Below are 24,867 nucleotides of genomic sequence, written 5' to 3'. Positions count from 1 at the left end.
TGCACACGCACGCACACTCGTAAAGTCCTTGCGGGGAGAGGGTCTGGAGGAAGACAGCTGCCCGTGGCCGAGAGCCTGTAGTCAGCGGAACTCTCCACCGGAACTCGCGAGAGGCGGAGCGTGGTGGACTGCAGCAGGGTGGCTTCCTGGAGTTCTGCACGTCTGGTGGCATCTGGTGGGGGCGGGGGTGGCATCCGTGGCCCCGAGCAGAACGTGGTAACCTGTCTTTGTCACCTGAGTAACTAACCTTTATTGAGCGCTTATGCACCCCAGGCACTAGGCTCAGTGCTGTGCGTGGGTTATTTAATCCTCACAGCACCCTGTGAGGCCCTGTTTTTCAGAGAAGGAAACAGGCTTAGAAAATTTCGAGCCATTGACCACGTGAACACACTTGGTACGTGTCAAGGCCGAGAGTCACTGCAGGAGGCTGACCCCAGACCCTCGGTCACTGCGCTGTGCCGAGTCCAAGTTAGAGCTCTTTAAAATTACACTCCAAATTTCCCGGATGAAAGAATCGTTGTAAATTTTCCCCGCGTATTGATCATGACGTAAAGCAGTGTGTCACAGATTACATTCTGTGTAGTGCCCTTTGGCGGGATGACAATAGTGGATTCCAAGGGCAGAGAAGTTGGAGACACACTTTCAGACGGGCACATGCAGAGCGGTGAAGACCAAACGCATCCCGAAAGGGGGCCTCAGGCTTTCGTCGTGAGAAAGGAGGTGATTTGAAGAACTTCCGGGAGCAAACGGCGGGAAAAGCTACAGCAGGAGCTTGTCTGCCCGTAAGCGATTAGAAACCAGTTTTCCCTGATGAGGCTACAGGAAAAGACTGATGAAGGTTAGCGACCCTTCTTCTAATTTCACAGTAATAATAATAATAGGTTCTACTTATTATGGGCTAATTACTTTATACCCTACAACGTTCACCGCTCTTATCTCCCTCTCTCAGATGGATGCTGCGTGAGGCCTGTGAAGCTGCTGAGGCAGCTTCGGGCCACCTGACTGACTAACGGGTGGCAGTGCCCCATCCGGACACAATTCTGATTTCGGAGGCCACTCCAGAACTAGCAGTCAGCCCACGTTCAAGTCGTGGGTCGTGTCAGCATCAGACTTCGCATTATTCAGTTTTCTCTCTTTGTTACTTTTCAACAGATGTCGGTGCCTTTTTCGAAGAGGGGATGTGGCTGCGGTATAACTTCCAGGCGCCCGGGGCCGGCGGCAGGTCGGAGGGCTCGCCCGACGCCCAGGGCTCGCCGCCGGACCTGACGCACGAGGAGGTGCGGTTCAGCTTCAGCACCACCAGGGCTCCGTGCATCCTCCTCTACGTCAGCTCTCTCACCACGGACTTCCTGGCGGTGCTCGTCAAACCCACGGGTAAGGGCGGCGTCCCCGGCCGCGTGACGCTGGGCGCACAGAGTGGGCTAGGAGGGGTCTGGGTTGTTCTTGGCTTGTCCTTTACTCCCCCCTGGACACTGAGCAACTCACCCAGTGTCTTTGAACCCTATTTCCCTGGGTGGGAGCCAGGAAAGCAGCTTGTCCGTCGAGCGCGCGTTACAGCAGTAATGGCGCTAAAACACACTGAGCTCTTGACGAGAACCGTGTCGCATGACTGCGAGATGACTCCAAATGTGTGATGAGGATTTTTCTCTTCCTATCAAAGAAATACATTCACTGCTGTCCTGAAGAAAGATCCGCTTTACAGTAGTAAAATTAATTTTATATAAATCAGTGAGTTATCCTGATTTATGTTAATGTAGCAGTAGGTTCCTACAGAACATAGAGGCTTTTAATGGAAATAGAAAATCAGAGACATTTGCATTCCTAAACCCTCTTAGCATTTTACAATTGTAAAATATATCCCCGAAGGAATGGTTACTTAAAGCAGGAATCTATTTACACATCTAATACCTCGGACCATCTTGATCTCCAAATATGCATCAAGCCGGAGAGGGTCAGGTAGGGTGACCCAGACAGGCATCCTGGTGACCATGTCCACATGGGCTTATGTCCTCTATGAGAAGCGTAGGCTTTCCCAATACAAGTAAACATGCCAAACATTGAGGGGTCCATTTCCTCTCTGAAAACTTGAGTTCTAAGACATTTAAAATTTTAAGGGGATCACTTTTTTACAAAAGGAAATATCGTAGGTGTACGAAGGAGCGGCTCTAACCCATTCCCAGAGCACAGCTGGCGCCGTGGGGGCCCCGCACTCTCACTGTGCTGCCCGTCGACGGCTACGGCTCTGCAGCCTTCCCAGTAACTGCTCCAGGGGTGGCCTCCGAAGGGTCGAGGTTCCTTGCATGGGAACCAAGAATTGTCATTATCAGCCCAACTCAGCTTGAGTAGGAAAAATAGCGAATTCCCGAACTTCTCCGGGCAATGCACCATAGGTTAAAAAGATGGAGAAATGAATGTTCCCTGGGATTTTCCCTTTTAGAAATTATTCCTAAAGAAATTAGCTAAAAATTAGACAGAGATTCATCATGAAGATGATCATCATGGTGTTGTTTATAAAACTTGGAAAGGACTAGAAACTCAACTTTGCTAAAATGTTTAGTGAAAGAGTCACCATTTTGTGCAATAATATATATCCATTAATAATATTTGTGAAGAGTAATTAATAACATGGAGAAAAAGGTTTTGGTAATAAATGTTAAACAAAAAGGCCGGATACAGTTTTGACTATACAGTGTCAGTTCAGATCTATAAAATATGTGAACAGAAAAAAGCAATAATGTGAGTGCAGCGCGTCTGCGGGGGCTGCCAATTTGCTTCTCCCCAGTAGTAAGTACCCTGATACACGAGCCCCATGCCCACGGTGAACAGGCATCGCCGTTCTGAGTGGAAAAGGCTAACACGTAAAATCAGTAGCCGAGGAAGCAGAAGAACCAAATACATAACCCCTGCTTTCCATGAGTCGAACGTAGAGTTTATTTCCCCTGGATCATCTTAAACTAATTTGTAATCCATCGATGTTCTCCACCCACATGTCCCAACCCGTCCGTGGACAGGGAGGACGGTTCTCACTTTTAGCCTGTCAAGAATTTAATTAACACAGCACAGTAGACGCTGTGTTGTCTGCCGCTCGAGTCAGGGCCGCACTCACATCTAGCCGCAGCTGTAGTCAGTCACGGGCAGCCCTGCTGCCTGCGACCCGCCCGCCCCGCCGGCGCACATGCTGGCGTTCGCGGGCATTCGCCGTGGGCAAGGGTCCTCGTCCGTTGACTTGACGTCAGGACCGTTTAATGACGCCCAAAGCCGCGCTGCTGCACATGTGTTAATCCCTGCGACGCACAGCTCTGCGGTGTGGACACTGTGCTTATCCCCTGTGTGCAGATGCACGTTCACACTTCAGACACTGAATTTTATTATTAATTGAGATTTAAAGCTAAAAATTATTGAGGAAATTCAGAAAAAAAATCAATAAGGGCTATGACAAAATATCAGGAGAAAAAAACCTAAGAAGTCCTAACCAGGCGCCTCCGCACGCCTCAGACCGACCATCCCGGAGGCCGCACTGAGGTCCCCGTGCCCCAGAACCACTCCCGCCTGGCGGCGCTCCCACCTCTCGGGCACCTGAACCCACGAGCCCCGTCCGTGCGCCGTCCTGCCGCCCCTGGGCCACCCAGGCACACGGGTCTGCGGATCGTGTCGCTCAGGTCCTCAAGGCGGCCCCTTCTTTCCTTCGCCACAGCCGCTCTCCCGGCACACGGCCTCTGGTCCAGAGTTTTCTGCCGTTGTTCACGCCAGGCACGCACAGAAAATTATGTGAATGGCACTTAGGTAGACGGATGAGGCGGCGTTGGGAGGCCGCCAACCCCGTGTCTCCAGCAACCCTCGCCTCCCGCAGGTCTGCCCAGGTCGGAGGGGAGCCAGCCCCCTGGGGCCCCGGTATGCCTCCGTGGGACAGCGGCACAGCTCAGCACGTCCTCCAGGAAGCTCTGCGCCAGCTGGTCTCTCTGCTTCCGGTCACTCTGGCCTGACCTCCCCACCACAGCCAGAGAGGTCCGCCCTCACACACAGCGTCCCCATCACGTAGTCAGAGCGCCACCTCCCCCAGGAGCGACAGGAGAAACCCCAAATCCCGCGGCCTTCCGAGAGCCGCAGCCTCGTGGGTGAGATCTCGGAGAGCAGAATCAGAATGTCCGTGTTTGAATTCCGCGTCAGCATCTGCGGGTTGTGAGGTCGGGCAGTCGGCCAGCCACTTCGTGCCTCCGTCTCCTCGCCCGTAGAATGCTGCCTCCCTCGTGGGCATGCTGTAGGAATCGGATGAGCGAATGAGCCCGCCGCAGTCCACTCCGTGTCAGTGCTCGGGTTCTCGCTACCCGGAGCCCGCCGGCGTGTATCCCTGTTCTTCAGTTTCGAGAACTCATTATTCCCCGAGAGCCGAGCGCCCAGGCCCCTGCCCACTGCATTCCCGCATCCGGTCAAGCTCCGTCCCCCTCTCGTCTCGCCCCTGCCTTTCCTTCTAGACCCGGGCCGAGTCTCCCCTCCTTTCAGTGGCTTCGCCTTACTCTAAACTCCTCGCACACTCATTTTCAATGTCATTCGTGTGGCCCGTAGAGTACTGCTATCTGTCTTTGTTATAAATACGCCCTGTTTTTCAAGAGCGATGAAAAGCTCCCGGCCCACAATAGGTGCTCTGTAAGTGTTTTGCTGATGATAATGATGATGACCAGGAGAGGATAAATCCGTGAAGCACAGTATTAGCAGTCGCCAGTGAAAGAGCAACCAGCCCCTCGTGACGGTTTTAATTCCCTCGGGAGATGAACATACACTGTAAGGAGTGAAGGATCTCTCCACTTTAATAATACTTTATTTTAATGAACAAATATTAATATGCTCCCTGTCATCATTCAGTGGCTCTCTCGTGCTGTTATTTGGAAGGAATAAATGTATCATTTGACTTTTACCGGTCAAGAATATTGCCATTACCGTTTATAGATATTCACTACGTATAAATTTAAAGTTTCAAATCATCTTTTTTCTCAAAGCAAATAATTTCTGTTGTTATTAAGTGAAGCAGTTACAGACACTTTAAATCATATTTACAAAGTTCAAAAAAGCCGGAAGAGAAAAATTAATGAAAACTGCTCAGTACTGATTGTAATGAGCTGGGGAACAGAAAGGATCAAAGACAAAGGAACCGTAGGGAGGGAAACGCCCAGTTTTCCGTGTGGTTACCAGTTCCTCTGACCTCCAGCCTTCCAAGGCAGAGCCCTCTCTTACTCGCCTCTGCACCCCCGATCCAAGCACGGCCTGGCCCGCGCACTGGGAGTCCCTTGGTCGTATTAGAAGTGAGCTCTGCACCTAACAGCCAGCCAGACAGCTGCTTTCAGAACGTGGAAAATTGGATTCGGCAGTGCTTTGCACAGGCACTAAATAAATATATCCTGAAGAAATGAATAAGTAAATGATGAATGACTATAGATATATATTTAGGAAAACTGGCCATGATTACACAAGGTTACAGCACAGAAGTGGAGAATTATAACTCGAGACAATCAATGTGATTTTTCTGCGTGTTCAAAGTACCTGCCTAATCATCACCCTCACTCCCAAACAATAGATCATTTTTAATGCGATTAGGGTAAAGGAAGAAATGGAGAGAGAAGGAGCTCAGGAAAAGGGAACAGCATACTCCAAGGCCCTGAAGTAGGAAGGAGAATTGTATTTTCTAGGGAACGAGAGAAGTCAAAGGTAGCTTACGTGTAAAAAGTAAGAGGGCGGATGGCATGATTCGAAAATAAAATACCAGGCAGAACTCAGATCATAAGCTATAGTAAGAATGTCTGTCCTCATCTCAGATCAACCGGAAGGCTTCGAAGAGTTGGAAATGAACCAGTGCGATAACAGATCACGTATTTTGAAAAAACCTGTTTGCAAAGGAAATGTGGGGAAGAAATAAGCACAGAAGCAGGGAAACCGTCATTCATTCACCCAACAAAGACTTATTCAGCACCTGCTGAGTATCAGGCATGATCCCAGACATGGGAGTGAAGTCACGAAGAATATGAACAAAAGTTCTTGCTCTTTTGTAGCTTGCATTTGAGTGGTATAAGACAGACGATAAATTAAGTACTGGAAGCAGTCTGTTGTATGATGAGAACCACGCTAGGGAAAAATGAGGCATAAAAGGGAGGCCCGGCCAGGGGAAAAGACTGGATAAATTCTGCTTTTAACGAGGGAGTCACAGAAATAATCACTGGGAAAATGATATTTGAGCAGAGACTTAAGGGGGAGGGGCCAGCCAGGCGCATACCTGGGGAGTGAGCATCCTCGATGGCAGCACCAGCACGTGCAGAGGCCCCGAGGCAGGACCACGCTGGCTTCTGGAGAAACAGCAAGGCCACCGCGGACTGGTGAGGAGTGAGCGAAGAGGGCAACAAGCGATTATGTCGCAGGCGACGGGGGCAGATCGCACAGGGCGTAGCGGGCCATTGCGAAGACGTCGATTTGTACCGTCAGCGGGATAGGAAGCCACTGGAGTGTTCTAGGCAGGGGACCGTTCTGACTGCTAGATGGAGAGGAGATTGGGTCTGGGAGGGGCAGGGAAGGCAAGGGCGGGGAAGAAGCAAGGCGGTCAGCCTGCCGGCCAGTACAGCAACTCAGGCAGAAATGACGGCGGCTTGGTCCAGAGGTAGTAATGGAGACGACGGAAAGCAGCCAGGTTTGACGAGCACTTTGAAGAGGCAAGAGTTGCTGACAGATCATATGTGGGATGAAGAGGAAGAGGGGGGTCCGGGCTGTGGGCAGGAATAGCTAGAAGGATAAAGTGAAACTTGGAGACGTAGAGAATTGCAGTGGAATTTGGTTCTTGGCGGGATGAGAATCAAGAGTTTGGTTGGGCATAGGTTGTGTCCGAGGCGCCAATAAGGTGCCTCCGTTAATGGGGCTGGTAGTACGCAGAGCAGAGAAGGGATTGGCCAGAGAGTGCAATGAGGTCCGGGGGTACCTTTTAAGGGACAGACTGATGAGGACCAGGTAGGTGGCCCAGGCAGAAGACCACTCAGGGGAAGCTCAGGTGGGGGCTGTCAGATCGCTCATATGAGAGGCCAGCACACGGCTCCAGGACAGGCCGGGAGCTGTGCATGGAGCTGCATCAGCCAGGTGAGCAGGCGCTCATGGGCTCATGCAGGGGCATTCTGGGTGCCAGCGGAAGCCCTGAGGTTGCAACTACGGAGAAGATGGGGTGAATTTAGACACAGGTAGGAGACGGAAATCAACGATGCTTGGTCGAAATGCCACAAGCACAGGAATCTAGGATAAAAGACTAAGGTAAAACTCAGAAATAACGAAGGCTTGTCGAATTTGTTGAGAAAGCAAAAGTAGGAAATGCAATCCATTCTTGATTGTTCTAGTGAACATTTCTCTCAACTCTGGGAACGTGGTGGGATATTTTAAATGACGCATGTAATGCTAGAATGCCTAACTAAGGAAAGGCAACATTTAGAAATTGTTGCATTTGTTTATGTGTACATAAAGGCATGAGAAATATTTGCAAAGAGATACTGCCGAATGCTTAGAGTATCTCTCTGGATGGTGGGGTTTCTAGTGACTTTCTTTAACTTTTCTTTCTGTCTATTAAGTTTTAATTATCATGTTTTATTTCACAACTTAAAAATCAGAATATCAGTTTTGTTCCCCTAGAAGGAAAACAAAAGAGGCAACAAAGAATCCGTAAGGTGATTTACAGTTAGTCAAACTCAGGCTAGATTTTTGGCTCCATTTTTAAACTCTGAGATGTCAAATGCTGTTAACATGAAGATTCTGATTTGAGTAGAAAATGAGATAGAAATAGCGATGGCTTTAAAAATTATAATAAATAAATAAAAGTTATGTTTGATGTGCAGGTTAATTAAAAGCAGTGTCTAGAATGTTATACTAGCCTTTTTGAATATTGTTTGTCCTTATTGGGGAGAAACAAGAAGGAGGGGAAGGAAAGAATAATTCGTTGAGGCAAAGTGAGCTATAACTGAGGCAGGAGGATCGGGGTGCAGGGAAGGGAGCCCATCTTTTCCTTTGTTTGCCGTTTGAAGCGACGCACTCTCTCTAACCAAGAATAAATTCATTGCTTTGCTTTCTTGGTCTCAGTAAAGCCACCCAAAATCCCATGTATTTACCTTTTATAAATTATGTGTATTTTTAACATTGCATGCTCATGATTCTTTCATTTGCCGAATGGCACATTTTGCTGATGCCGCGAGCCCATCCCTGAATAGCCTGCATTTACTCTTTATTTCACAGAGCATTTCGAGGGGCCCGCAGGCGTCTCCACAGTGCTGTATTGTAAATGTGCTCATTCTTTCTTCCCAGGCCCACTCCCAGCTTGGATCATTTATAGCATTTGCTGCTTCAGCTTCGAGATAATGGTCACTGGTGGCTCCTCGTGGATAGATGGCAAACAGGTGCCTGCCTGGGGCCGCTACGCCTTCCGGACCCGGCGCTTCTGAGCTAGTGACTCAGAAGGGCCGCGGTGCTCCTGGCCGTCCAAGGAGGGAGCGGAGTGTAGTGCAAACCTGCGCACCGAGGGGCCCGGGGGGTGCTGTTAACCGAAACGGGGGGCGAGCAGATCACCGAGTCTCTCCCCTTTGCTTACGCAGGAGGCCTGCAGGTCCGCTACAGCCTCGGGGGCACCAGAGAACCCTTCAGCATCGACGCGGACAACAGGAACATGGCCAACGGGCAGCCCCACAGCGTCAACGTCACCCGGCACGGGCGGACCGTAGTCCTCAAGGTACCCGCACGTGTACACGCCAGTTGCATGCGACACAGCGCGGACACCTGTCTGTAACTCCTGGCCGCTGGGTCGGTTCCGTGTCGAGGCAGATGGACGAGATGCTCGCTCGTGCTCTCTCCGATAGATTCCTGACTAGGAACGTAGAAAAGTCTGTAGTTGTTATAGGAGAGACAAGGACGAAGTCGATGGCCACGACCTTTCCCGGGGGGGACCTGTCCTCTCTGCACGTTCTCCGTCCCCGTCCCGCCTGGGGCCCGCGCACCGCCGTCTCCTGTTTCTGCCCACCGCCCCGTGCGTCCCGTGTCCCAGGCTTCCCGGGCTCCCCAGCAGGGGTCGTCCTGGTTTATCCGACCTGTTTCTTGCACTGCCCCCCCCCCCACAGTATGAATAACTATGTTTTTGTCCCTGTGGATGCTTTGCCTTAAACGTCCTCAAAGCACAGACCGTCCCCAGAATCTCTGACTCTGGTCATAGGCTTTCAGCGCACAGAGGGGCGGTGTTAGTATGAGACTCAAATTTGACCTCAGGTTCATTGGTTGCTTTTCCTACCCCCCACCACCTCCCCACCAATTCGATTCTCACAAGGAAGATACTAGCCTGGGAGGCACCGTGAATAAAACATAGCATGAGGAGGTCTCCCTGGGAACTAAGCCAGAAGATCAAGGATGGGAGCTGTCACCGTGTTCTCCAGAAGGAGTTCAGAATAGATACCTGTCAGCAAAAAGCACAGCGGGGGGGTGCTGCTTTGCCGGTGGAGTGGGGTGTCGTTTGGCAGGGGTCCAGCTGCCTCGCAGGCCTCATTCGGATGCGGCCGGTTGCTGAGGGAGGTTCAGGTCGCAGGGGAAAGGCGCAAGCACTGTCTCCTTGTGAGCGCCGGGAGACGTCACAGTCATAACTCGATGGAGAGTTTGCGCTTGGCCGTCGCGGTAGGTGCCGGAGGGGATGTGGAGGAGAGGTCTTTCCTCGGAAAATGACGACGCGCAGCTACAGCTTATTGTACAGTCAATCGAATGTGATGTGAATAAGGTTACGTCGTAGGTTCGAACAGAGTCCCTGCACCTAGCTCCCTGCCTGGCATGTACTAGATGCTGCAAATTATCGATTCGAGGAAACCATGCCCCGCTCTGACCGTAACTCAAGGTTTATATGAAAAAACCAGCAAGTCCAGCATCAGTACGGTTTATACCATGTTATCAACATTGTATTTATTGGCTTTTGATAGGAGACATTCTCTTCTTTTAAACTATGCCTTCTGTCCTCTCTGTGAAAGTAAGTGATTTATCTTGGCATTTCACCATCGCAAAATGGTACTGAAAGTTAAAAAGAGCTCGACGGGTGCTTCTAAGGTCAGTATGACAGAGGAGGCCCCGCAGGGTGAACCCTCGCTCTCCCCAGGAAAGCGCCTTGTTTAAAACTGTGGCAGCACATGCAGGGGTGAGGGTGGGGTGAGCGGGAGGGGAGCGCAGAGGTCGCAGGCTGAGCGATTCCGTTTCCGTTTCCGAAATGAGAGTCTGGAGTGAACGGGGGTGAGGAAGGCCTCCTTTCTGGCACGTTCTGCCAGCTGGGGCTTCTCTGGAACCAACAGCAACTCTTATAGAACAAACACAAGCTTCATCAGAGCTGCGGTGAGTCGGAGAGAGCCCTGCCGGAGGGGAGACGGTGGACCACTTCAAGACCATGAGCTTTGGAAGCACGGAAAGCCAAAGGACCCCAGAGACCGGGAGCCGGGGAGTGGAGGAGAACCCGGGGGCCGAGAGAGGGTTTGCGGGGCGCCCGGCGCCACTGCTCAGGGTTCTTTCGGTCGCAGATGACGAAAACCAGTTCAGAATTCATTTTTAGGAAGAATTCCTAGCATAGGTCATGGAATTGAGGAAAGAGAAACCAGATTTTTGAAGGAGAATGTAGGGGACCAGGAAGATCGAAGCACGGAGTGGAATGCCACGGAGCACCCCTCCGTCTCCTCCTCCCTCCACGCCGAGGTTCTCGTGAAGCCGCCCACAAACGCGTCTGGAGAACTTCTGCCGCCTCAAAAATGTATGGCGAGAAAGATAATAAAACGTTCGTTGCGATTATTTCTGTGTGAGGGGATTACAAATCGTCTAATTTCCCCTAGTTTTTCCGTGTTTCCTAATTTTCTATTAGAAGCACATGTTTTATTTTTATAACTGAACCAAAATACCAAAGATATATCCACAACCTATTGTTATCTCCCAGTTATGAAACATAGTGACACAGATATTTAAATAATGTCAAATTAAAATGTACTTCTAATCAAAGAACAAAAGGCTAACTCAGAGATAAGTTTAAAAGTACTATGAATGATGCCTTTGGAATTGAAGTGAAATTTTACACCTTTATATATCCTCAAACATCATATAATTTAGACGATGTTTTCCAGAGTCGACGGTGTTTTTAAAAGCAGGTTTACTCTCCTAGCAGGGTTCCGCCAAAGCTAACATTAAATTAATTTGCATTCCCTGAGCACACACCGTCTGAAATGGCGCCGAGCACTTGAGGGAAATTGACCTTGGATGAAACGGCGGCTGCCAGAAAACGCAGCGCCCGGCCCGGCACGCGGATAATGAGGAACTGACTCCGGGGTCGGCAGACACCTGCACGGCCCGGAACCCGTGACGGCCCTCGAGTGGCGTCATTTACGAAAACGCGCAGCCGCCCCGGGGATAACAGCCGGAGGCTGAATGCCATTCGAAATGGGAAGCAGACCCCAGGCCGGCAGAGAGCGCCTGACGAAGCGCTGCGTGCGATGAGAACTTAGGCCAGCTCGCGTGGCTCCAAGACCCGAGCGCCGCGATGAGCGATTTCGACGTCTTGGGTTGCAAACCCTCTCTTCTTCCTTTCCTGTCTTCCTGCCGTCCACGGCTCTCTTCTTCTTCTTTCCTTCCTTTCATCCCAACCACGCTGTGCAAAGGCTCTAAGGCGGTTTACAGGGGAACGTGAAGCGAAGTTGGGAATTAGAGGAAGTCACGAAAATAGGGCTCCAAAATAAGGGGAAAACAGATCATAATTATCCAGGCCAGAAGGTCTCGCCCACGTGCATGAATCTGGCCAGAACTTCTTCGTGGCCAGAAGTACACACACCATAAAGATAAAATACCCCAGTTTCTCCAGAGAATTGAAATTTTTATGACTCTACCATTATTTTTATTTTTTCACTACCACAGATAATATTTACTGACATAGAAAGCTGCCGTGGCATGGGCCACTTAGGCACTATCAGGTACAGGGCAACAGCTCACAGTTACTGACTGCGTTTACTGTGTTCGAGGCACCGTTCTGAGCACGCCACACACACCCTCTCAGTGATGGCAGCAGCAGAGCCGAAGCTGGGTCTGTCACACGCAGAAGTTCACACGTGCTCCTAACCACTGCCCGGCAGAGAGGTGACGGGGGGTGGTGGCTGCCACACGCCGGGAAGAAATCCGGTGACCTGGTTGCTGTCATTGTCGCTGTTATTAATATTACTATAAAGTAGTTCAAAAACACGCCGAAGCACAGTGAACGATAAATATACACCTATGCATCCACCACCTAAACTTCACAAATTTTGGCATTTTGCTCTATTTCTTCAGATTTTCGTGAAATGCAGTGCAGTAGACAATGTCTTCAGCAGCATTTCTGCAACAGATACTTTTCACAAGAAACATTTTTTTTGTGAAACGTTTCGATGTGGAATCTCCTTAGGAAAATCGGGCATAACTTAAAAATGGATTTCAGCCCAAACAATTCTGTAGGGATCAGGGTGGAGTAGAAGGATGGGGAGACGAAGCGGGCGGGGGGCTGAGATGGTTCCCCTTCCTGATGTGCTGGCCTGGTCCAAGGGTAGAACTGGCTCGAAAACATGGATAAGCTGCATGTTTTCTCAATAACTACCAGCATTTCGGGGGGTTCTGATGGAAGTGAGACGGTAGAGAGTTCAGGGGTATATTATCTGGCCCAGACACTCAATCCATAGTCTCTGAAAACCAAATGAACACGTGCGTAGTAAGGCTGTATCATTCGGCTTTCGTGTAGCTGGAGGACCATCCCATCTTTGCCAAGAGGAAACTAACAGGTTTCCTGCAAGCAAAATAAGGACTTTCTTAAAAAATAACTCCAAGTCCTCAGGAACAAATGATGATGAGGTCTCCAAATTCTTATGCCACATAGATCATGGCCTCAAATATTTTCATCAGGGATTTTCAAAACAAATTGTTCAAAAAAATTCACTGAATTCTGTCTGTTAAAACAAAAATTATAATTTGTTACCTGATATTAATCAGAATTTCAACCAAACTGTATAAAAACAGTTGCCTCAGCTGCCACTTAAGCTATGTATTGAGTATGAATCCTAAAGGTGGTCAGGGAAGTGTTGCCAACAGCAACAAGCAGTGTGCGCTAAATACCAGGGAGAGGGCGAAAGGGGCAGACGTGACCCCTGAAACCTCAGTGGCTTGGCCCAGTCGGAGCCTGCCCCGTGTCATGTATCTCTGAGAAACGGAACGTCCTCAGGTCGCCAGCGGTGACGACCGCGTGCTGGGTAGGGACTCCGAGGACCCGCCAGCGCCGCCGATTCCTTTGCGGTCCCTCGATCTGGCCAGATTTCTCTTATTTGCACGCCGTCCTCTGGAAGTCTCTTCTCTTTCCGAGACCTGCCAGGGCCACCTCTGAACGGAGCACTGGGGACCACGCATCCACGCACGCCGGGCAGCCTCAGCGTCCAGCTCCTGTCGGCATCAGATGCGCTGCGGGCTGTTTCACACTCAAGCCTCTCGTAGACCAGAGCGGCGTTCCCGGTGCCCGCATCATTCCTTCAGGGCCGGGCTGGCTTCAGAGGCTCTTGCTGCAGTCAGCTCCGTGCGGAAACAGCCTACATTCCTCCCTAGACGTAAATCTTGGACTCGCATAATCATTTGCTTCCAAGTCTCTCTCTCTCTCTCTGTCATGGCAGCCAGCTTGAGAGCATCTGAAACAAAAGGCTTAAGTGGGAAGTAAAGACCCTTAATTTTAACTTCACCAAGGAGGCTCAGTCAGTTTGCTGAACTGTGAAATCTTAATGTGCCTTTGTTGCTCAAAGCTTTTTAAATCTTTATTTCCTCCTCTGGATTAAGGCTCTAAACTGTTGGTCTTTTCTCTGCGGCCTTTCATCGATGTTTAGAAACTGGCCGATTCTTTCTGAACTCATCTCTTCCCCGACACTGGCAGTGGGGAGCAGCTGACGCCCACACCCGTTTGGCTCTTTTGAAGCACTTCCCCTAAAGCTGCAGGTCACAGGCACTCAGTCTGCCTCCCAGGTGGCACGAGGGGACAGTTTTACGGAATATTTCGGTGCGCATCGTAGCTTTCCGTCTTCCAGCCCCTCGTACCTGTGTCTGCGGCACGTGCCCCACGGCCTCAGAGTCGGTGCCGCGGATTTCAGGTTTCTGTCACGGCAGCACGGCTCTCTTGGGTACCAATTTATGTATTCGTTGGGGTTACGTTAGCTGCTGTCACAAAAAAAATTTCAGAAGCTTCGTACAAATAACTTTATTTCTTGTCCATGTGGTGGCACAGTGCACGTGTCCGAGTTGGAGGACAAGTGTCCTTCACACAGTGGCACAGTCCCTGGAGTCGAGGAGAATGCCGTGGAGGAAATGAGCACGATGCACAAAGCACCTGATAAGAATTCGTTCGTGCTAATGTCAGAAGATGATGAATAGAGGAAAAGAGATGGCGGCTCAGCGCTACAACTACAAGGTCTTGAAGGAAGCGTAGAACGCCGACAAGTGGGGGCAAGGGACACGGGGAAGAGTATTTAAGTCCAAGGGGGAGAAGGGGGAGTGTGTGTTCCAGCAGAGAGCAGTGCCGAACAAAGATTCGGGAGCGCGAGTGTTCCGTAGACTTAATCCTCTTTCCGTCCCGTGAGTAGAAGGGACCACCGCTGGACAAGGCTTAGTGGAATGGATTACCGGGAGGAATAGAGACTCTGGAAGTGGTGACCACATATGGTCCATAGTCCTAGATGGATACTGAATGCTGCGAAATCAGCAGTCTGGAGACCATGCAGAGCTTTGTCACTTATACGCTGAATCGGACGTAGACTCGTAGAAGCAGAGAACGGGATGGTGGTCGCGGTGGCCGAGGGGAGGAGGAGTCAAGCAAGCATTCGGCAAGGGGCCAAACCGTTCAGGTTTGCAGAGTGGGCCCCGGGGGCCTGCCACGCAGCACGGGCCACGAATCCACAGCGCTGTGTTGTTGCTGACGCCTGTGCTGACAGGGTGATTCGAATGCTAAGCATTCTTATCCGATCACGACAATAATAAATAGAAGCAGAGGAAACGTTTGGAGAGAATAGATTGTGGTGATGGTTTCATGGACGTATACGTATCTCCAGACTCGACACGTTGTGCGCATTAATTATGTACAGATTTTTGTTGGTCAGAAATAAATAAAGTAGATAGCAACAACAGTGAAGGATTGTCCGTGGACTTTATTCGCAGTAAAATGAGAAGTCATTCAATTGTTGGCTCATAGGGAAGCAGTAGACGTTGATTGACGTGGAACGCAGATGGGGAAGCCACCAACTCACCACTTTCAGTGGAGAAGGGTTCATTGTAAGGCACTGAGGAATCTCTCTCCAGGAGAAAATGTCTTTGCACTGGAAGGGCCGTAATAATCGTGTTAGATCGAGCTCAAAACACTTTCTTATGTATCCTCATTTGATATGCTCAACCTTATGAGTTGGGAAAAGCTGATGCTATTAGGGCCATTTTCTCAGCTGTTAGAAAGAGCTGAGAAAACAGAGATTAGGGAGGTTTAAGTGACTAATAAGGTCCCGGCGCTGACAAGGACAGTCTTATCTAGAACCCAGGTAGCCGGACCCCTCCCCCGGGGGCTGGTCATCACTCACACGTGCCTTTGCAAGCAGGCAAGGGAGCCAGGCTCAGTCCTGTTCATTTGCCTTATAAACTTGAAAATATTTAAGGGGGTTAAATAAAACTAAGGCTTTGGGGAAATTAATGTTTTGTGTGGGGTCGATTGGGGCGGCAGTGGGGGGTAGTAGCAGGCGCGTCTGAGAAGCTCTTTGACCTGTGCTGTGTTTAGAGGCAGGAAAGTGGGGAGAAGCACCTGGAAGGCGGTACAACCCCTTCTTCGTGGCTCATAAAACGCCACCTGCGCTGGAAGGTGAAGTGGGCACGTTCACACTCTCTTTAGGGACGAGGATCAAGGAGCAGCTTCTGAAAAATGGTTCGATCTGCTAATAAACATTGCTTTGCTGTAGTTCTCTCAAGAGTGTCAGTAAAGGTGCTGGGAATGCTTTCTGAGCCCCGTATGGGAAAACCCTCTCAGGGCAATAACAGTGCTCACGACAGCAGCGGTGGCGGCGGCAGAAGTAACAGGCAGTATCTCTGCATTGTACTGCGAACCGCTGTCTTTTCTCAGTGCTCTATGGGCTGTTTTTTATGTAAATAACACTCCCGTGAGATAGACACCATCATTCCCATTTTACAGATGATGGAACAGAGACACAGAAGGTCCATAAGGGGTAGCATTGAGGTACAAATCCAGGTCTGCCTGATCCCCAAGCCCAGACTCTGAACGCTGGTCTAAAACCGAGCACAGGTTAGTTGGTCTGGTCAGATGCGAGAGAGGACGCTTCCTCAGACAGGCCCGCACTTCTGCCCAACGAGGAAGCCAAGTCAGGAAACCGACTCAGTACGATTTCTGCTGTGGGGAGGAAGACGTTTCCCTCTGCCCTTCTAGATCCTTTCAGCTGGTCTAATCAAACTTACATGAGAAAGATCAACAAGAGAGAAATAACCAAATGTAATGACATACTATGGGAGCCCCACGTACATGAGAGAGCCGGAGACCCCACAAACATGAGGTTCAGTGACAAGAAGTTAACACGAAGCATAAATGACATTGTGAGCCAAGGAGTAGACCAGGCGCCTGAGGCTTCAGAAGGAAAGGGGTCATTCACAGATCAGTAAGAAGAGCGGATGGTCTACGGCCACGCCACCCTGAACACGCCTGATCCCATCTGATCTCGGAAGCTAAGCAGGGTCGGGCCTGGTTAGTACTTGGATGGGAGACCACCTAGGAAGACCAGGTGCAGTAGACATAAAATAAAAAGTAAATAAGGGATTGTAAGCTGACAAGCTCCTTATAATCTATGAGGTCAACCAAGGGTTGCCTCATCTTAAAAAAAAAAAAAAAGAAGAGTGGATGTTCAGTAGTTAGATATTTGTGCCACCAAATAGATCAAAAAGTTGTCTCTAGTAATAATTCTTCTCATAGGCAACACTCCCCAATTTAGATTCTTCTGTATAGTTAAGGGAGGAGCAGAAGTTTCTCCTTAGCCTGTGGGGTCTCAATTCCTTCACCTCTAAATAATCCAATGACAAAGTAGCACGTCCTGGGGAGTCCTTCACTGTACCCCTTCACTACAGTGTAGTGATAGATAAATGGGAGCTCCATACAGGTGTAAGCAATAGGCTCCTATGTGGAGCCTTTAAAACAAACTGTGAGTAGTGTTTATGCTAAACAAGATACATAACCTACTGCAGTTTGTGAAAAATAACATTAATTTTTGAAATTCCAAATTAGGTGATAGTCTCCTTGGGAAAAAAAAATAATGTAATGGGAGTGAAAACACATTTGTTAAAAGAAAGGACCTAATGGCATTTGCTGGCTGTCATAAAATCACAACTGTTGTAAGCGAAAAAGAACTAAGAAGGCCACCTGTAAGGCCAGTGTTTTTCTGCCACACAAAAATGCTCGCCGTCAGATCTTCCAGGGAGCACAGAGCCTCCTGCCTTTCCTGCCGGCCTGGGCTGAAATCAGACGCCGAAGCTCAGATGAATTACTTAAAAACGTGAGCCTTTCTCACCCTTGAACTTTCTGCCAATAAAGAACAATGAAGAAGGAGCATATAGATGTAGACACTCCTGAAATTTTTAATACCAGAGGCTGTTCAAACCTTTATTAAAGAAAACACCACCGTTTGGAGGCATTCAATCTTGTTAGGGCTGTCAGAACAAATAAAGGAAGCTGACCTCGCTAGCCCGAAGCTCTCGTCTCGAAGTTTCGTGCACTGGACCTTCTTCCCTTCGGCTAATTGAGTGTCGGCCTCCTCCGGGGTCAGACTCCCAGCCCTGGCTGTGCACGGCCAGCCCGCTGGGCGGGAGGCAGGCGGGCGCAAGCGCGGTGATGAGCCCTTCACAGTGACCAGCCCGGGCCCTCCCAGGAGGACGGACCTGCTCGCGCCATCCCGCACGACCTCCCTCCGCCTGCAGTGGGAGCCTGGCCCGTGAGGCTCGCTGCGCAGCGGGCACAGGTCGCCTGCAGCGTTAAGCGGACACCTCCGGACTCAGAGGCGCCGCTGCTGAGGGAGGGACTCCAGGGCGCGCAGCGCAGAGCGTTCTCAGCGGCCCGGACCGGTCCGTTAGCAATGGACGCGTCTTACATTGAAAACCGTAGGCGGGTCTCCAGGCATTTGATGCGACGACCTCTGAGTGGCATCATCGCTTGCCCGTGACCACCGCCCAGCCTGCCGCATGACAGGAAAGCTCCGAACTCCTCCAGCCCCCACGTGGGCGGAAGCGGGCGGTCCCCAGTGCCACCCCACGGGGCTGCGTGCTGACAGGCGGCGCCACGGACGTTAACTCAGCTTCATTCACAGTAAATCCAAGGGGAACATACGTGCGCTGGGCGTCTACCGGATGAAGGAGGTTCGGGTAGACAGCACGAGTCGGCGGAGCAGTGGGGATGAACCAGGTGTGTCATCTGCCTTCACGGGGCTCATGTTCCGGGACGGGGAAAAGGCATTCATCCCCTCGACGCGTGCTCCTCCAGACGGAGAGCCCTGCTCCACGGGATCCTCCTCTGGAAGAGACTCGTCCAGTCGGTCTCCCCGTCGACGTGTAAGTAACAGAAAGGGGGTAGAGCAGAAGGGGGTGCTGGGCCGGGAATGGGGCAGCAGCTTGTGAAGCGAGATTTCCTCCGAGGACGGCCAGCATCGAAGCAGAGACCACGACCGGGGCTGCCGGGCTCAGACGTCGTCACTGAAACACGAATAAAACACAGGTAAACGGCCCCTGCACTTCGAAACCCTGTGCTCTCCGGTGAGCGACGAACTCCGTTTCCTTACCTGTAAACTGGGAATACGGCCACCTGTTTTTAGTGGGGTTCGCGTGTGTTAAATGAAAATACACATGAAAACATGTAGCACAGTCCACCTGCCAAAACATGCTACTTCCCTTCCCTACTTCCCAATCCCTTCTCTTTCTTAAAAGCAAAAGTATAAGAGATCAGCAACCAGGTCACTAGCAGCAGGGCCTTCAGGACCACTGACTTGCAGGTCGGCCCACAGAGCAAGCCCTCGGCACCTAGCATGTTCCCAGGGGGCAGCGTGGCTGTCGCCTCCGTGAGCCGCAGTCCAGCAGAGGCCTCAGTCGCACGGACGAACGTGCACCAAGGCCCAAAGGAAGTGCGAGGCGATGCTGAGGAAACACAGAAAGGGGCGAGGTTCACCCCCCGGGGGAGGGGCGGACGGGCCAGAGAAGACTCACAGAGGCGTCCGAGCTGTTATCCGACTGTTTTCCATGGGGTCGGGCATGGACCACGTCCTCTTTGCACTGCAAGGATTCAGTGTCTACTCTTCTACAATTCGTAAAAACTACACAGAGGAACCTAAGAAAAAAGGAATTCAACCCATCCCACTCATGTGATCCGAACGAGAAAAGGACTCCTAATGAACACGCCGCCATTCCCAAGTTCCCTTTTCTACAGCGGTTTCGTCCGCACGGGGATCACGCAGGGCTGGGCCCTCCGTCCCTGCACCCCAGAAAAACGGTTTCCCTCGCTTCACCTTTCCTGCAGCTCGGTCGGAAAGCAGCCGCAATGCGGTTTTTGACCCAGTTCAGGGGCCGAGATGTCAGCGCACGCTCCTCCGGAACACAGCCAGGGCTTATAAACCCGACGCCGGGGAGTTCATTTTCCCCCCAAGCACGTTAAGCCCATAAATCATCCCTGAGAAAGAAGATAAGGTTTCCGGATTTCTATTTTGTCTGGCATGAAAACCAGAGTCCAATCTATGAGGCATTATATTGTTATATCCATCTGCAGTGCACTAAAATCACTCTCAGAGATTGTGATTCTCAGAGCTATTTCTTAGTACAGTAGACAGAGCGGGTTGTTTCCCATGCAGTGGTAACTGAAGACAGACACCTGTCTCACATAAATTCATCTCCTCTCTGAAAAATAAATGTATCCCAACAAGCGGCCTGCGGTCCTGCTGCCCTGGGCGTGAGGGTGTCTGGCCGACCAGCCAGCCTGGAGCGGGCCCCGAGCTGGTGCTCGCATGCCCTCTAGTGGTCGCCGGCCATAATTCGTGCTGAGAGCGGGGAAGGGAGACTTCATGGGCAAAAGCTGGCTGAGGCAAGGTCTTCTGCAAATGCTCGTCTGACCCGGAGTCATGGGTCGCAGGATCTGACGTGCAGCGCCGTGAGGGGGGGGCGGGACTTGGCATTGCTTACGCGGACGGAGGCCTGCCGTTGTGCTCAGAGGCCCGGCCTGGGGATTTGCTCACCCTTGCACACCTCACAGCTCCGGCCGTGAGCCGTGGACACTGGAGCGCCTTGAGAAGTGTTTGCTGAGCGACTGAATAAATGAGAGCATCGAGTTTCTAAGTAATGGATTCTGAGCGCACACCACACTCTCGATGCTTTTTAGAATGCGTGGATTCTTTTCACTTTCTAGGGTGTATTTGATTTACATTCTCCCCTTGCTCATCACTTAGTGAACTAAAAGAACCAGTCCTACTCTAACGTGCTCGAGGTGAGGAAATACAGTCCGAATGTTGAAGGGGGAGGTGATCCAAAGAACTTCGCGGTTAGAATAGAGGGTCCGGGCTGTAGTTCAAGAGCGAGGATGAAGAATGGAGGAAGGGCTCCCAAAGGGAAGTGGGGTTCGGAGACTAAGACAGCTGAGTCCGTGGCTGCCGCTTGGTCCATTTCATTACAGCTTTATCATGCATACATGCACACACGCACACATGCACACTCACATGTCCGCACGTGCACACATGCACGCACATGTGCACACGTGTACACATACACACGCGTACACTCACACACGTGCACACGCACACATGCACACTCACACACATGTGCGCACACGCACACCCGCACACTCACACACGTGCACACGCACACACGCGCGCGCACACACGCTCTACCGCTTATATCATCTCTCCTCGTCTTTCCTATTTCCTCACCATTTCTGCTAAATTCTCCCAGCCCTCCCCACATGCTCCTTCTTAGAACAGGCTCCAAACTAATGTTAAAAAACAAGTCGGTGTTTCCTGGGAGCTGCCCTTCCCTGCTTTGCATAAGCCAGCAGGACTGGTCATCGAACTCCCCGTTAAGGCCCATGGCACTTACCCCACATTCTGAAGTCGCTCCGCATGTGACGCTTTTCACGATACCTGGGTCCACTCTTTCACCTGGAACAGAATTCTAAGGATGTGATTCTCGGTCCTCTGATAATACCAGTGTTTTGCCTCCTTCCTGAACATTCTTATTGCTGCCAAAACCTACAGGAAAAGTAACATCGATAGAGCCTCCGTACTAAAAAGGATGTGTTTGCTGAGCTTTTTTTTTTTTAAGTATCACGAAATTTATATCACAGTTAAAATCAATAGAAATATAACCTTTCCAACCACATAAAATGAGTTCATTTTTATTATTAGTCTTTTTCCTGCCATTACAGTATTATGATTTCAAAAGGAACCAGGTCAACTTAAGCTTTATTGAAAGACTATTAAAGAAACAAACTCAAACTCATTTAAATACTGAAGCCAGTGCATTAAAAAGATCAATAAAGTAAAAGCACTGGGATTGCTTTATTTAAACACCCCAAATATGAGAATCATTCCACGATCACAATTTGAGAAAACCCATAAACCTCCAAGACCAGCCAATAAAAAAATAAATAAAAATAAATGCCGTTTCATTAAATAAGTTCAGAACTGTAAAGACCTTAACTTTTTAGTCTGATTTAGACATACAGCATTTAAATTTTCTCTCAGCATTTTAAAACATCCTCTGGCGAGCAACCATTGATCGATGAATACCATTTACTCAGGAAAACCTTCCCCTCCTGGGGTTAGCGAATGACAGTGACAGAAGGCCCAGTTTCATTTCCCGAAAAATAACAGGCCGGATTAGGCTGTAGGGATGGGGAATCCTAGAGTTGTAGGGAGTCGGGACATTTTCTTCCCAATGACACTGAGCATGGTGTCTTGCACATAGTAATGTGTATCGAACTGAATATTTGCTATGGACTTTTGAGACGTGGGTTACGCACAAGCCTCAGTTTCCCCATATCCGAGCGTAACGATATCCTTTTCTCCCTCCTTCCCTAGATATGAGAACAGAGATGACTGTCACAAACCTCTTCCACGTCTTGCTTATAAACTATAATGTAAACTGCCAATTTAAAGTAAATTTGCTTAGAATAATTGTAATGGTCCTGATGGGCCGTTAAGTCCAACCCCTGCCATAACGCGGAGTCGCCACCAGGCCTGGCCCCGCGTCGCCAGGCACAGGACACGTGCTTTTCCTCTCGGTACCTCCCGGAGGTGGTCGCCGCTGTTTGCTGTCTCAGGTCAGCATCTCCTCCTCCCTCTCTTTTTTATTTTCAGTCATCTTTATAGAAGCGTAAACTGCCAGCAATAAAATGCACACCCTTGAATTATGCAGAAAGACGAGTTTTGACAGATGTGCCCACCCAGGTAACCAGCACCACTGCCACAATCGGGAACATTTCCGCCACCCTGCAAGGTCTCTGGAGTCCCCGACATGCCAGTTTCCGCCAGCCATTGCCCCAGCTGACCCCCCCCCTCACTTTTCTGTTCCACGGAAACCACGGGCGAGCGCTGCCCGTTCCAAACCGCCACGTACGTGGAATCGCAGAGTGCGTGGTGGTTCACGCCTGGCTCCTTCCACCCCGCACGGGGTTCTGAGATTCGTTCTTGTCGCCGTGCGCGTCCGTAGCTGGATTCTGATATATTTAACCACTCGCCACCCTTCGTTTGTTCCTTCACGTTTCGAGGGACGTTGGTATCGTTTCCAGTTCGGGGATATTACTAAAACACGTGTTGTGCACATTTGCATTCCTACGTAGACTGTGGACGTACTTGTTTCATTCTTTCGAGTAAATATCCGAGAATGAAATCGGCAGGTTATGTGGTTAGTGCACGTTTAACCTCATAAGACACTGTTTCCTATTCGATGTCCACTTCAGCAGAGCTGGAGAGTTCCAGCTGCTCCACGGCCTCACCAGTGTTTGATGCTGTCGGTCTTTTGAACGGTAGCCGTTCGGGGGGCGTGTGGCGGTGTCTCGTCTTGGTCTTAGCTCTCATTTTCCTGGTGACCAGTGATGCTGAGCAGCTTTTCGCACGCTTATTGACCGTCTTGTACAGTGTTTATCCAAGGTTCTGCCCTTCTTCACTGGACCGTTGCCTTTGTGTTATTGAGTGATGAACGTTCTTTTTATTTTCTGAATGCGACGCTGTCGCCAGATGCGTGCGTCGTGGATGTTTCCTCTTGTTTTCTCTCGTGGCCACGCCCAGTCGTGCTTTCGCCCACTCCCCTGAAGCCACTGTCACCAAGATCGGCAGTGACCTCCTCGCCACTGAGTCCACGGTAATTTCGGCTCTCCTGTTGCTCCGCGTAAAGGCCGCGTTCGGTGCAAGTGACCCCGTCCGTGCCTGTGAGGACGCTGTCCTCTTGCTTCCTCCCCCGTCGCCGGCCCTGCGCAGTCTGCTCTCCCTGACCCCCAGCGGGCATGCTTCTGTGCTCCGCCTCAAGTCCTTTTCTCTTTTCCGTTTTGATTCACTCCCTTGACAATCCCGTCCGGTGGTGCAGCTTTGCATTTATCTGTATACGCAAAACTCCCAAATCATCATCTCAACCCAAACTTATCCCAGAACACCGAACTGACTACCGGACATCTGACCAACTGGCGGGATGTCTAATAAGCATTTCAGACTCAATCTCTCAAAATCTGGCTCCTGGCCTGCCCCCGCCCCGTGGCCGGCCTCCCTGCAGCCTTTGCACCTGCCTCGGTGGCTTCTCCATCCTCCCGGTCGTGTGGGCCCGAAGCCTGGGAGCAGCACTGTCCTGCTCTCAGGCCCTGCTTCCAGTCTGTCAGAGAGTTAGATCGGCTGTGCTGGGAAAGCATCCCAATCTCGTCTGCGGGGGAAGGCAGCTTGTCTCATCGTCTAACGTTATTACATCTGTTTTTCCATGTCTTCCATACTAAGAAGGAAAGTACATGAGAGCAAAGATTTTGTCACTTTATCCGGTAACATATCCTACGTACAAATAGCACAAAACCCATAATGGGCTCTAATAAAGATTTACCGAATGAATGAGAACCCACAATACTGCTCCAGAACCCACAAACCTGCTCCCAGCCAGGGAGGTCCAGGCATCCTGCGCTGTCCCACTCGGTTCTCGTCTCCTCTCCCCTAGACGAGGCCGACCTCTCGGCTCCGTGGCCGCTGGCTTCTGGCTCAGTTCGGCCAGTGGGTCACGCACGGCCAGGAAAATGGAAGGCCGGAGGTGAGGGAAACCAGGGTCCGCACTGCACCCGCCTCTGCCACGCGGTGCCGGGCTTTCCGCTTTCCCTCTGATTTCGTCTCCTTGGCTTCTTGCTCATCTCCAGGTCTCCCCACTATTATGTGCAACAAGAAGTCAGCTCTCGCCCCCAAAAAAGGTCCAAACATTTAGGCCCAGAGCAATCAGGTACTCAGCAGACACAACACCTATGATCCGCCCTCCTTAAGAAGAAATTGTGGTTACAAACAGTGGCAGGGGAGACGCCAGAATAATGAATAAATGACTGCGGCCCGGCTGTGCGTGCGTCGAATGCAAACGTGGCGTTCGAAGCCCTGCACGGCCGGCCCCCTTCACCGCCTGCCGCTGCCGGCTGCCACCTCCCTCCTGAACACGTCCTCAGCGCCAGTGAGGCGGGTCACCTCGGTGCCCCTGGAGAGAATCGGTACATGTACGCGTTCCTCCTCAAAATGCCCGCACCCTGCCAGTCTGCGTACGCAACCCATGGTGACTGACGTTCTCCAA

At 50.7% G+C, this 24,867-nt stretch overlaps 1 protein-coding gene and 1 non-coding gene across 5 annotated transcripts in view; both read left to right on the top strand.

Annotated features, from left to right (window-relative positions):
- The window catches only part of CNTNAP2 (contactin associated protein 2), a 1,484,598-nt gene that overhangs the window by 1,378,099 nt on the left and 81,632 nt on the right, over positions 1–24,867 (top strand). For all 4 annotated transcript variants that reach the window (XM_036231126.1, XM_036231127.1, XM_036231129.1 and 1 more), the window contains 2 exons: positions 1,153–1,374; positions 8,604–8,737. In XM_036231126.1, coding sequence (XP_036087019.1) covers positions 1,153–1,374; positions 8,604–8,737 — 356 coding nt within the window. The remainder of the gene's footprint in view (positions 1–1,152; positions 1,375–8,603; positions 8,738–24,867) is intronic.
- LOC118611079 lies at positions 16,723–16,841 on the top strand. Its single transcript, XR_004954157.1, has one exon. It is a non-coding gene; the product is annotated as a 5S ribosomal RNA (ribosomal RNA).

Source organism: Rousettus aegyptiacus, unplaced genomic scaffold (assembly GCF_014176215.1).
Source record: "Rousettus aegyptiacus isolate mRouAeg1 unplaced genomic scaffold, mRouAeg1.p scaffold_m13_p_13, whole genome shotgun sequence".
In the NCBI taxonomy this organism is placed as follows: domain Eukaryota; kingdom Metazoa; phylum Chordata; class Mammalia; order Chiroptera; family Pteropodidae; genus Rousettus; species Rousettus aegyptiacus.
This window is presented reverse-complemented; position numbering and strand designations above follow the sequence as displayed.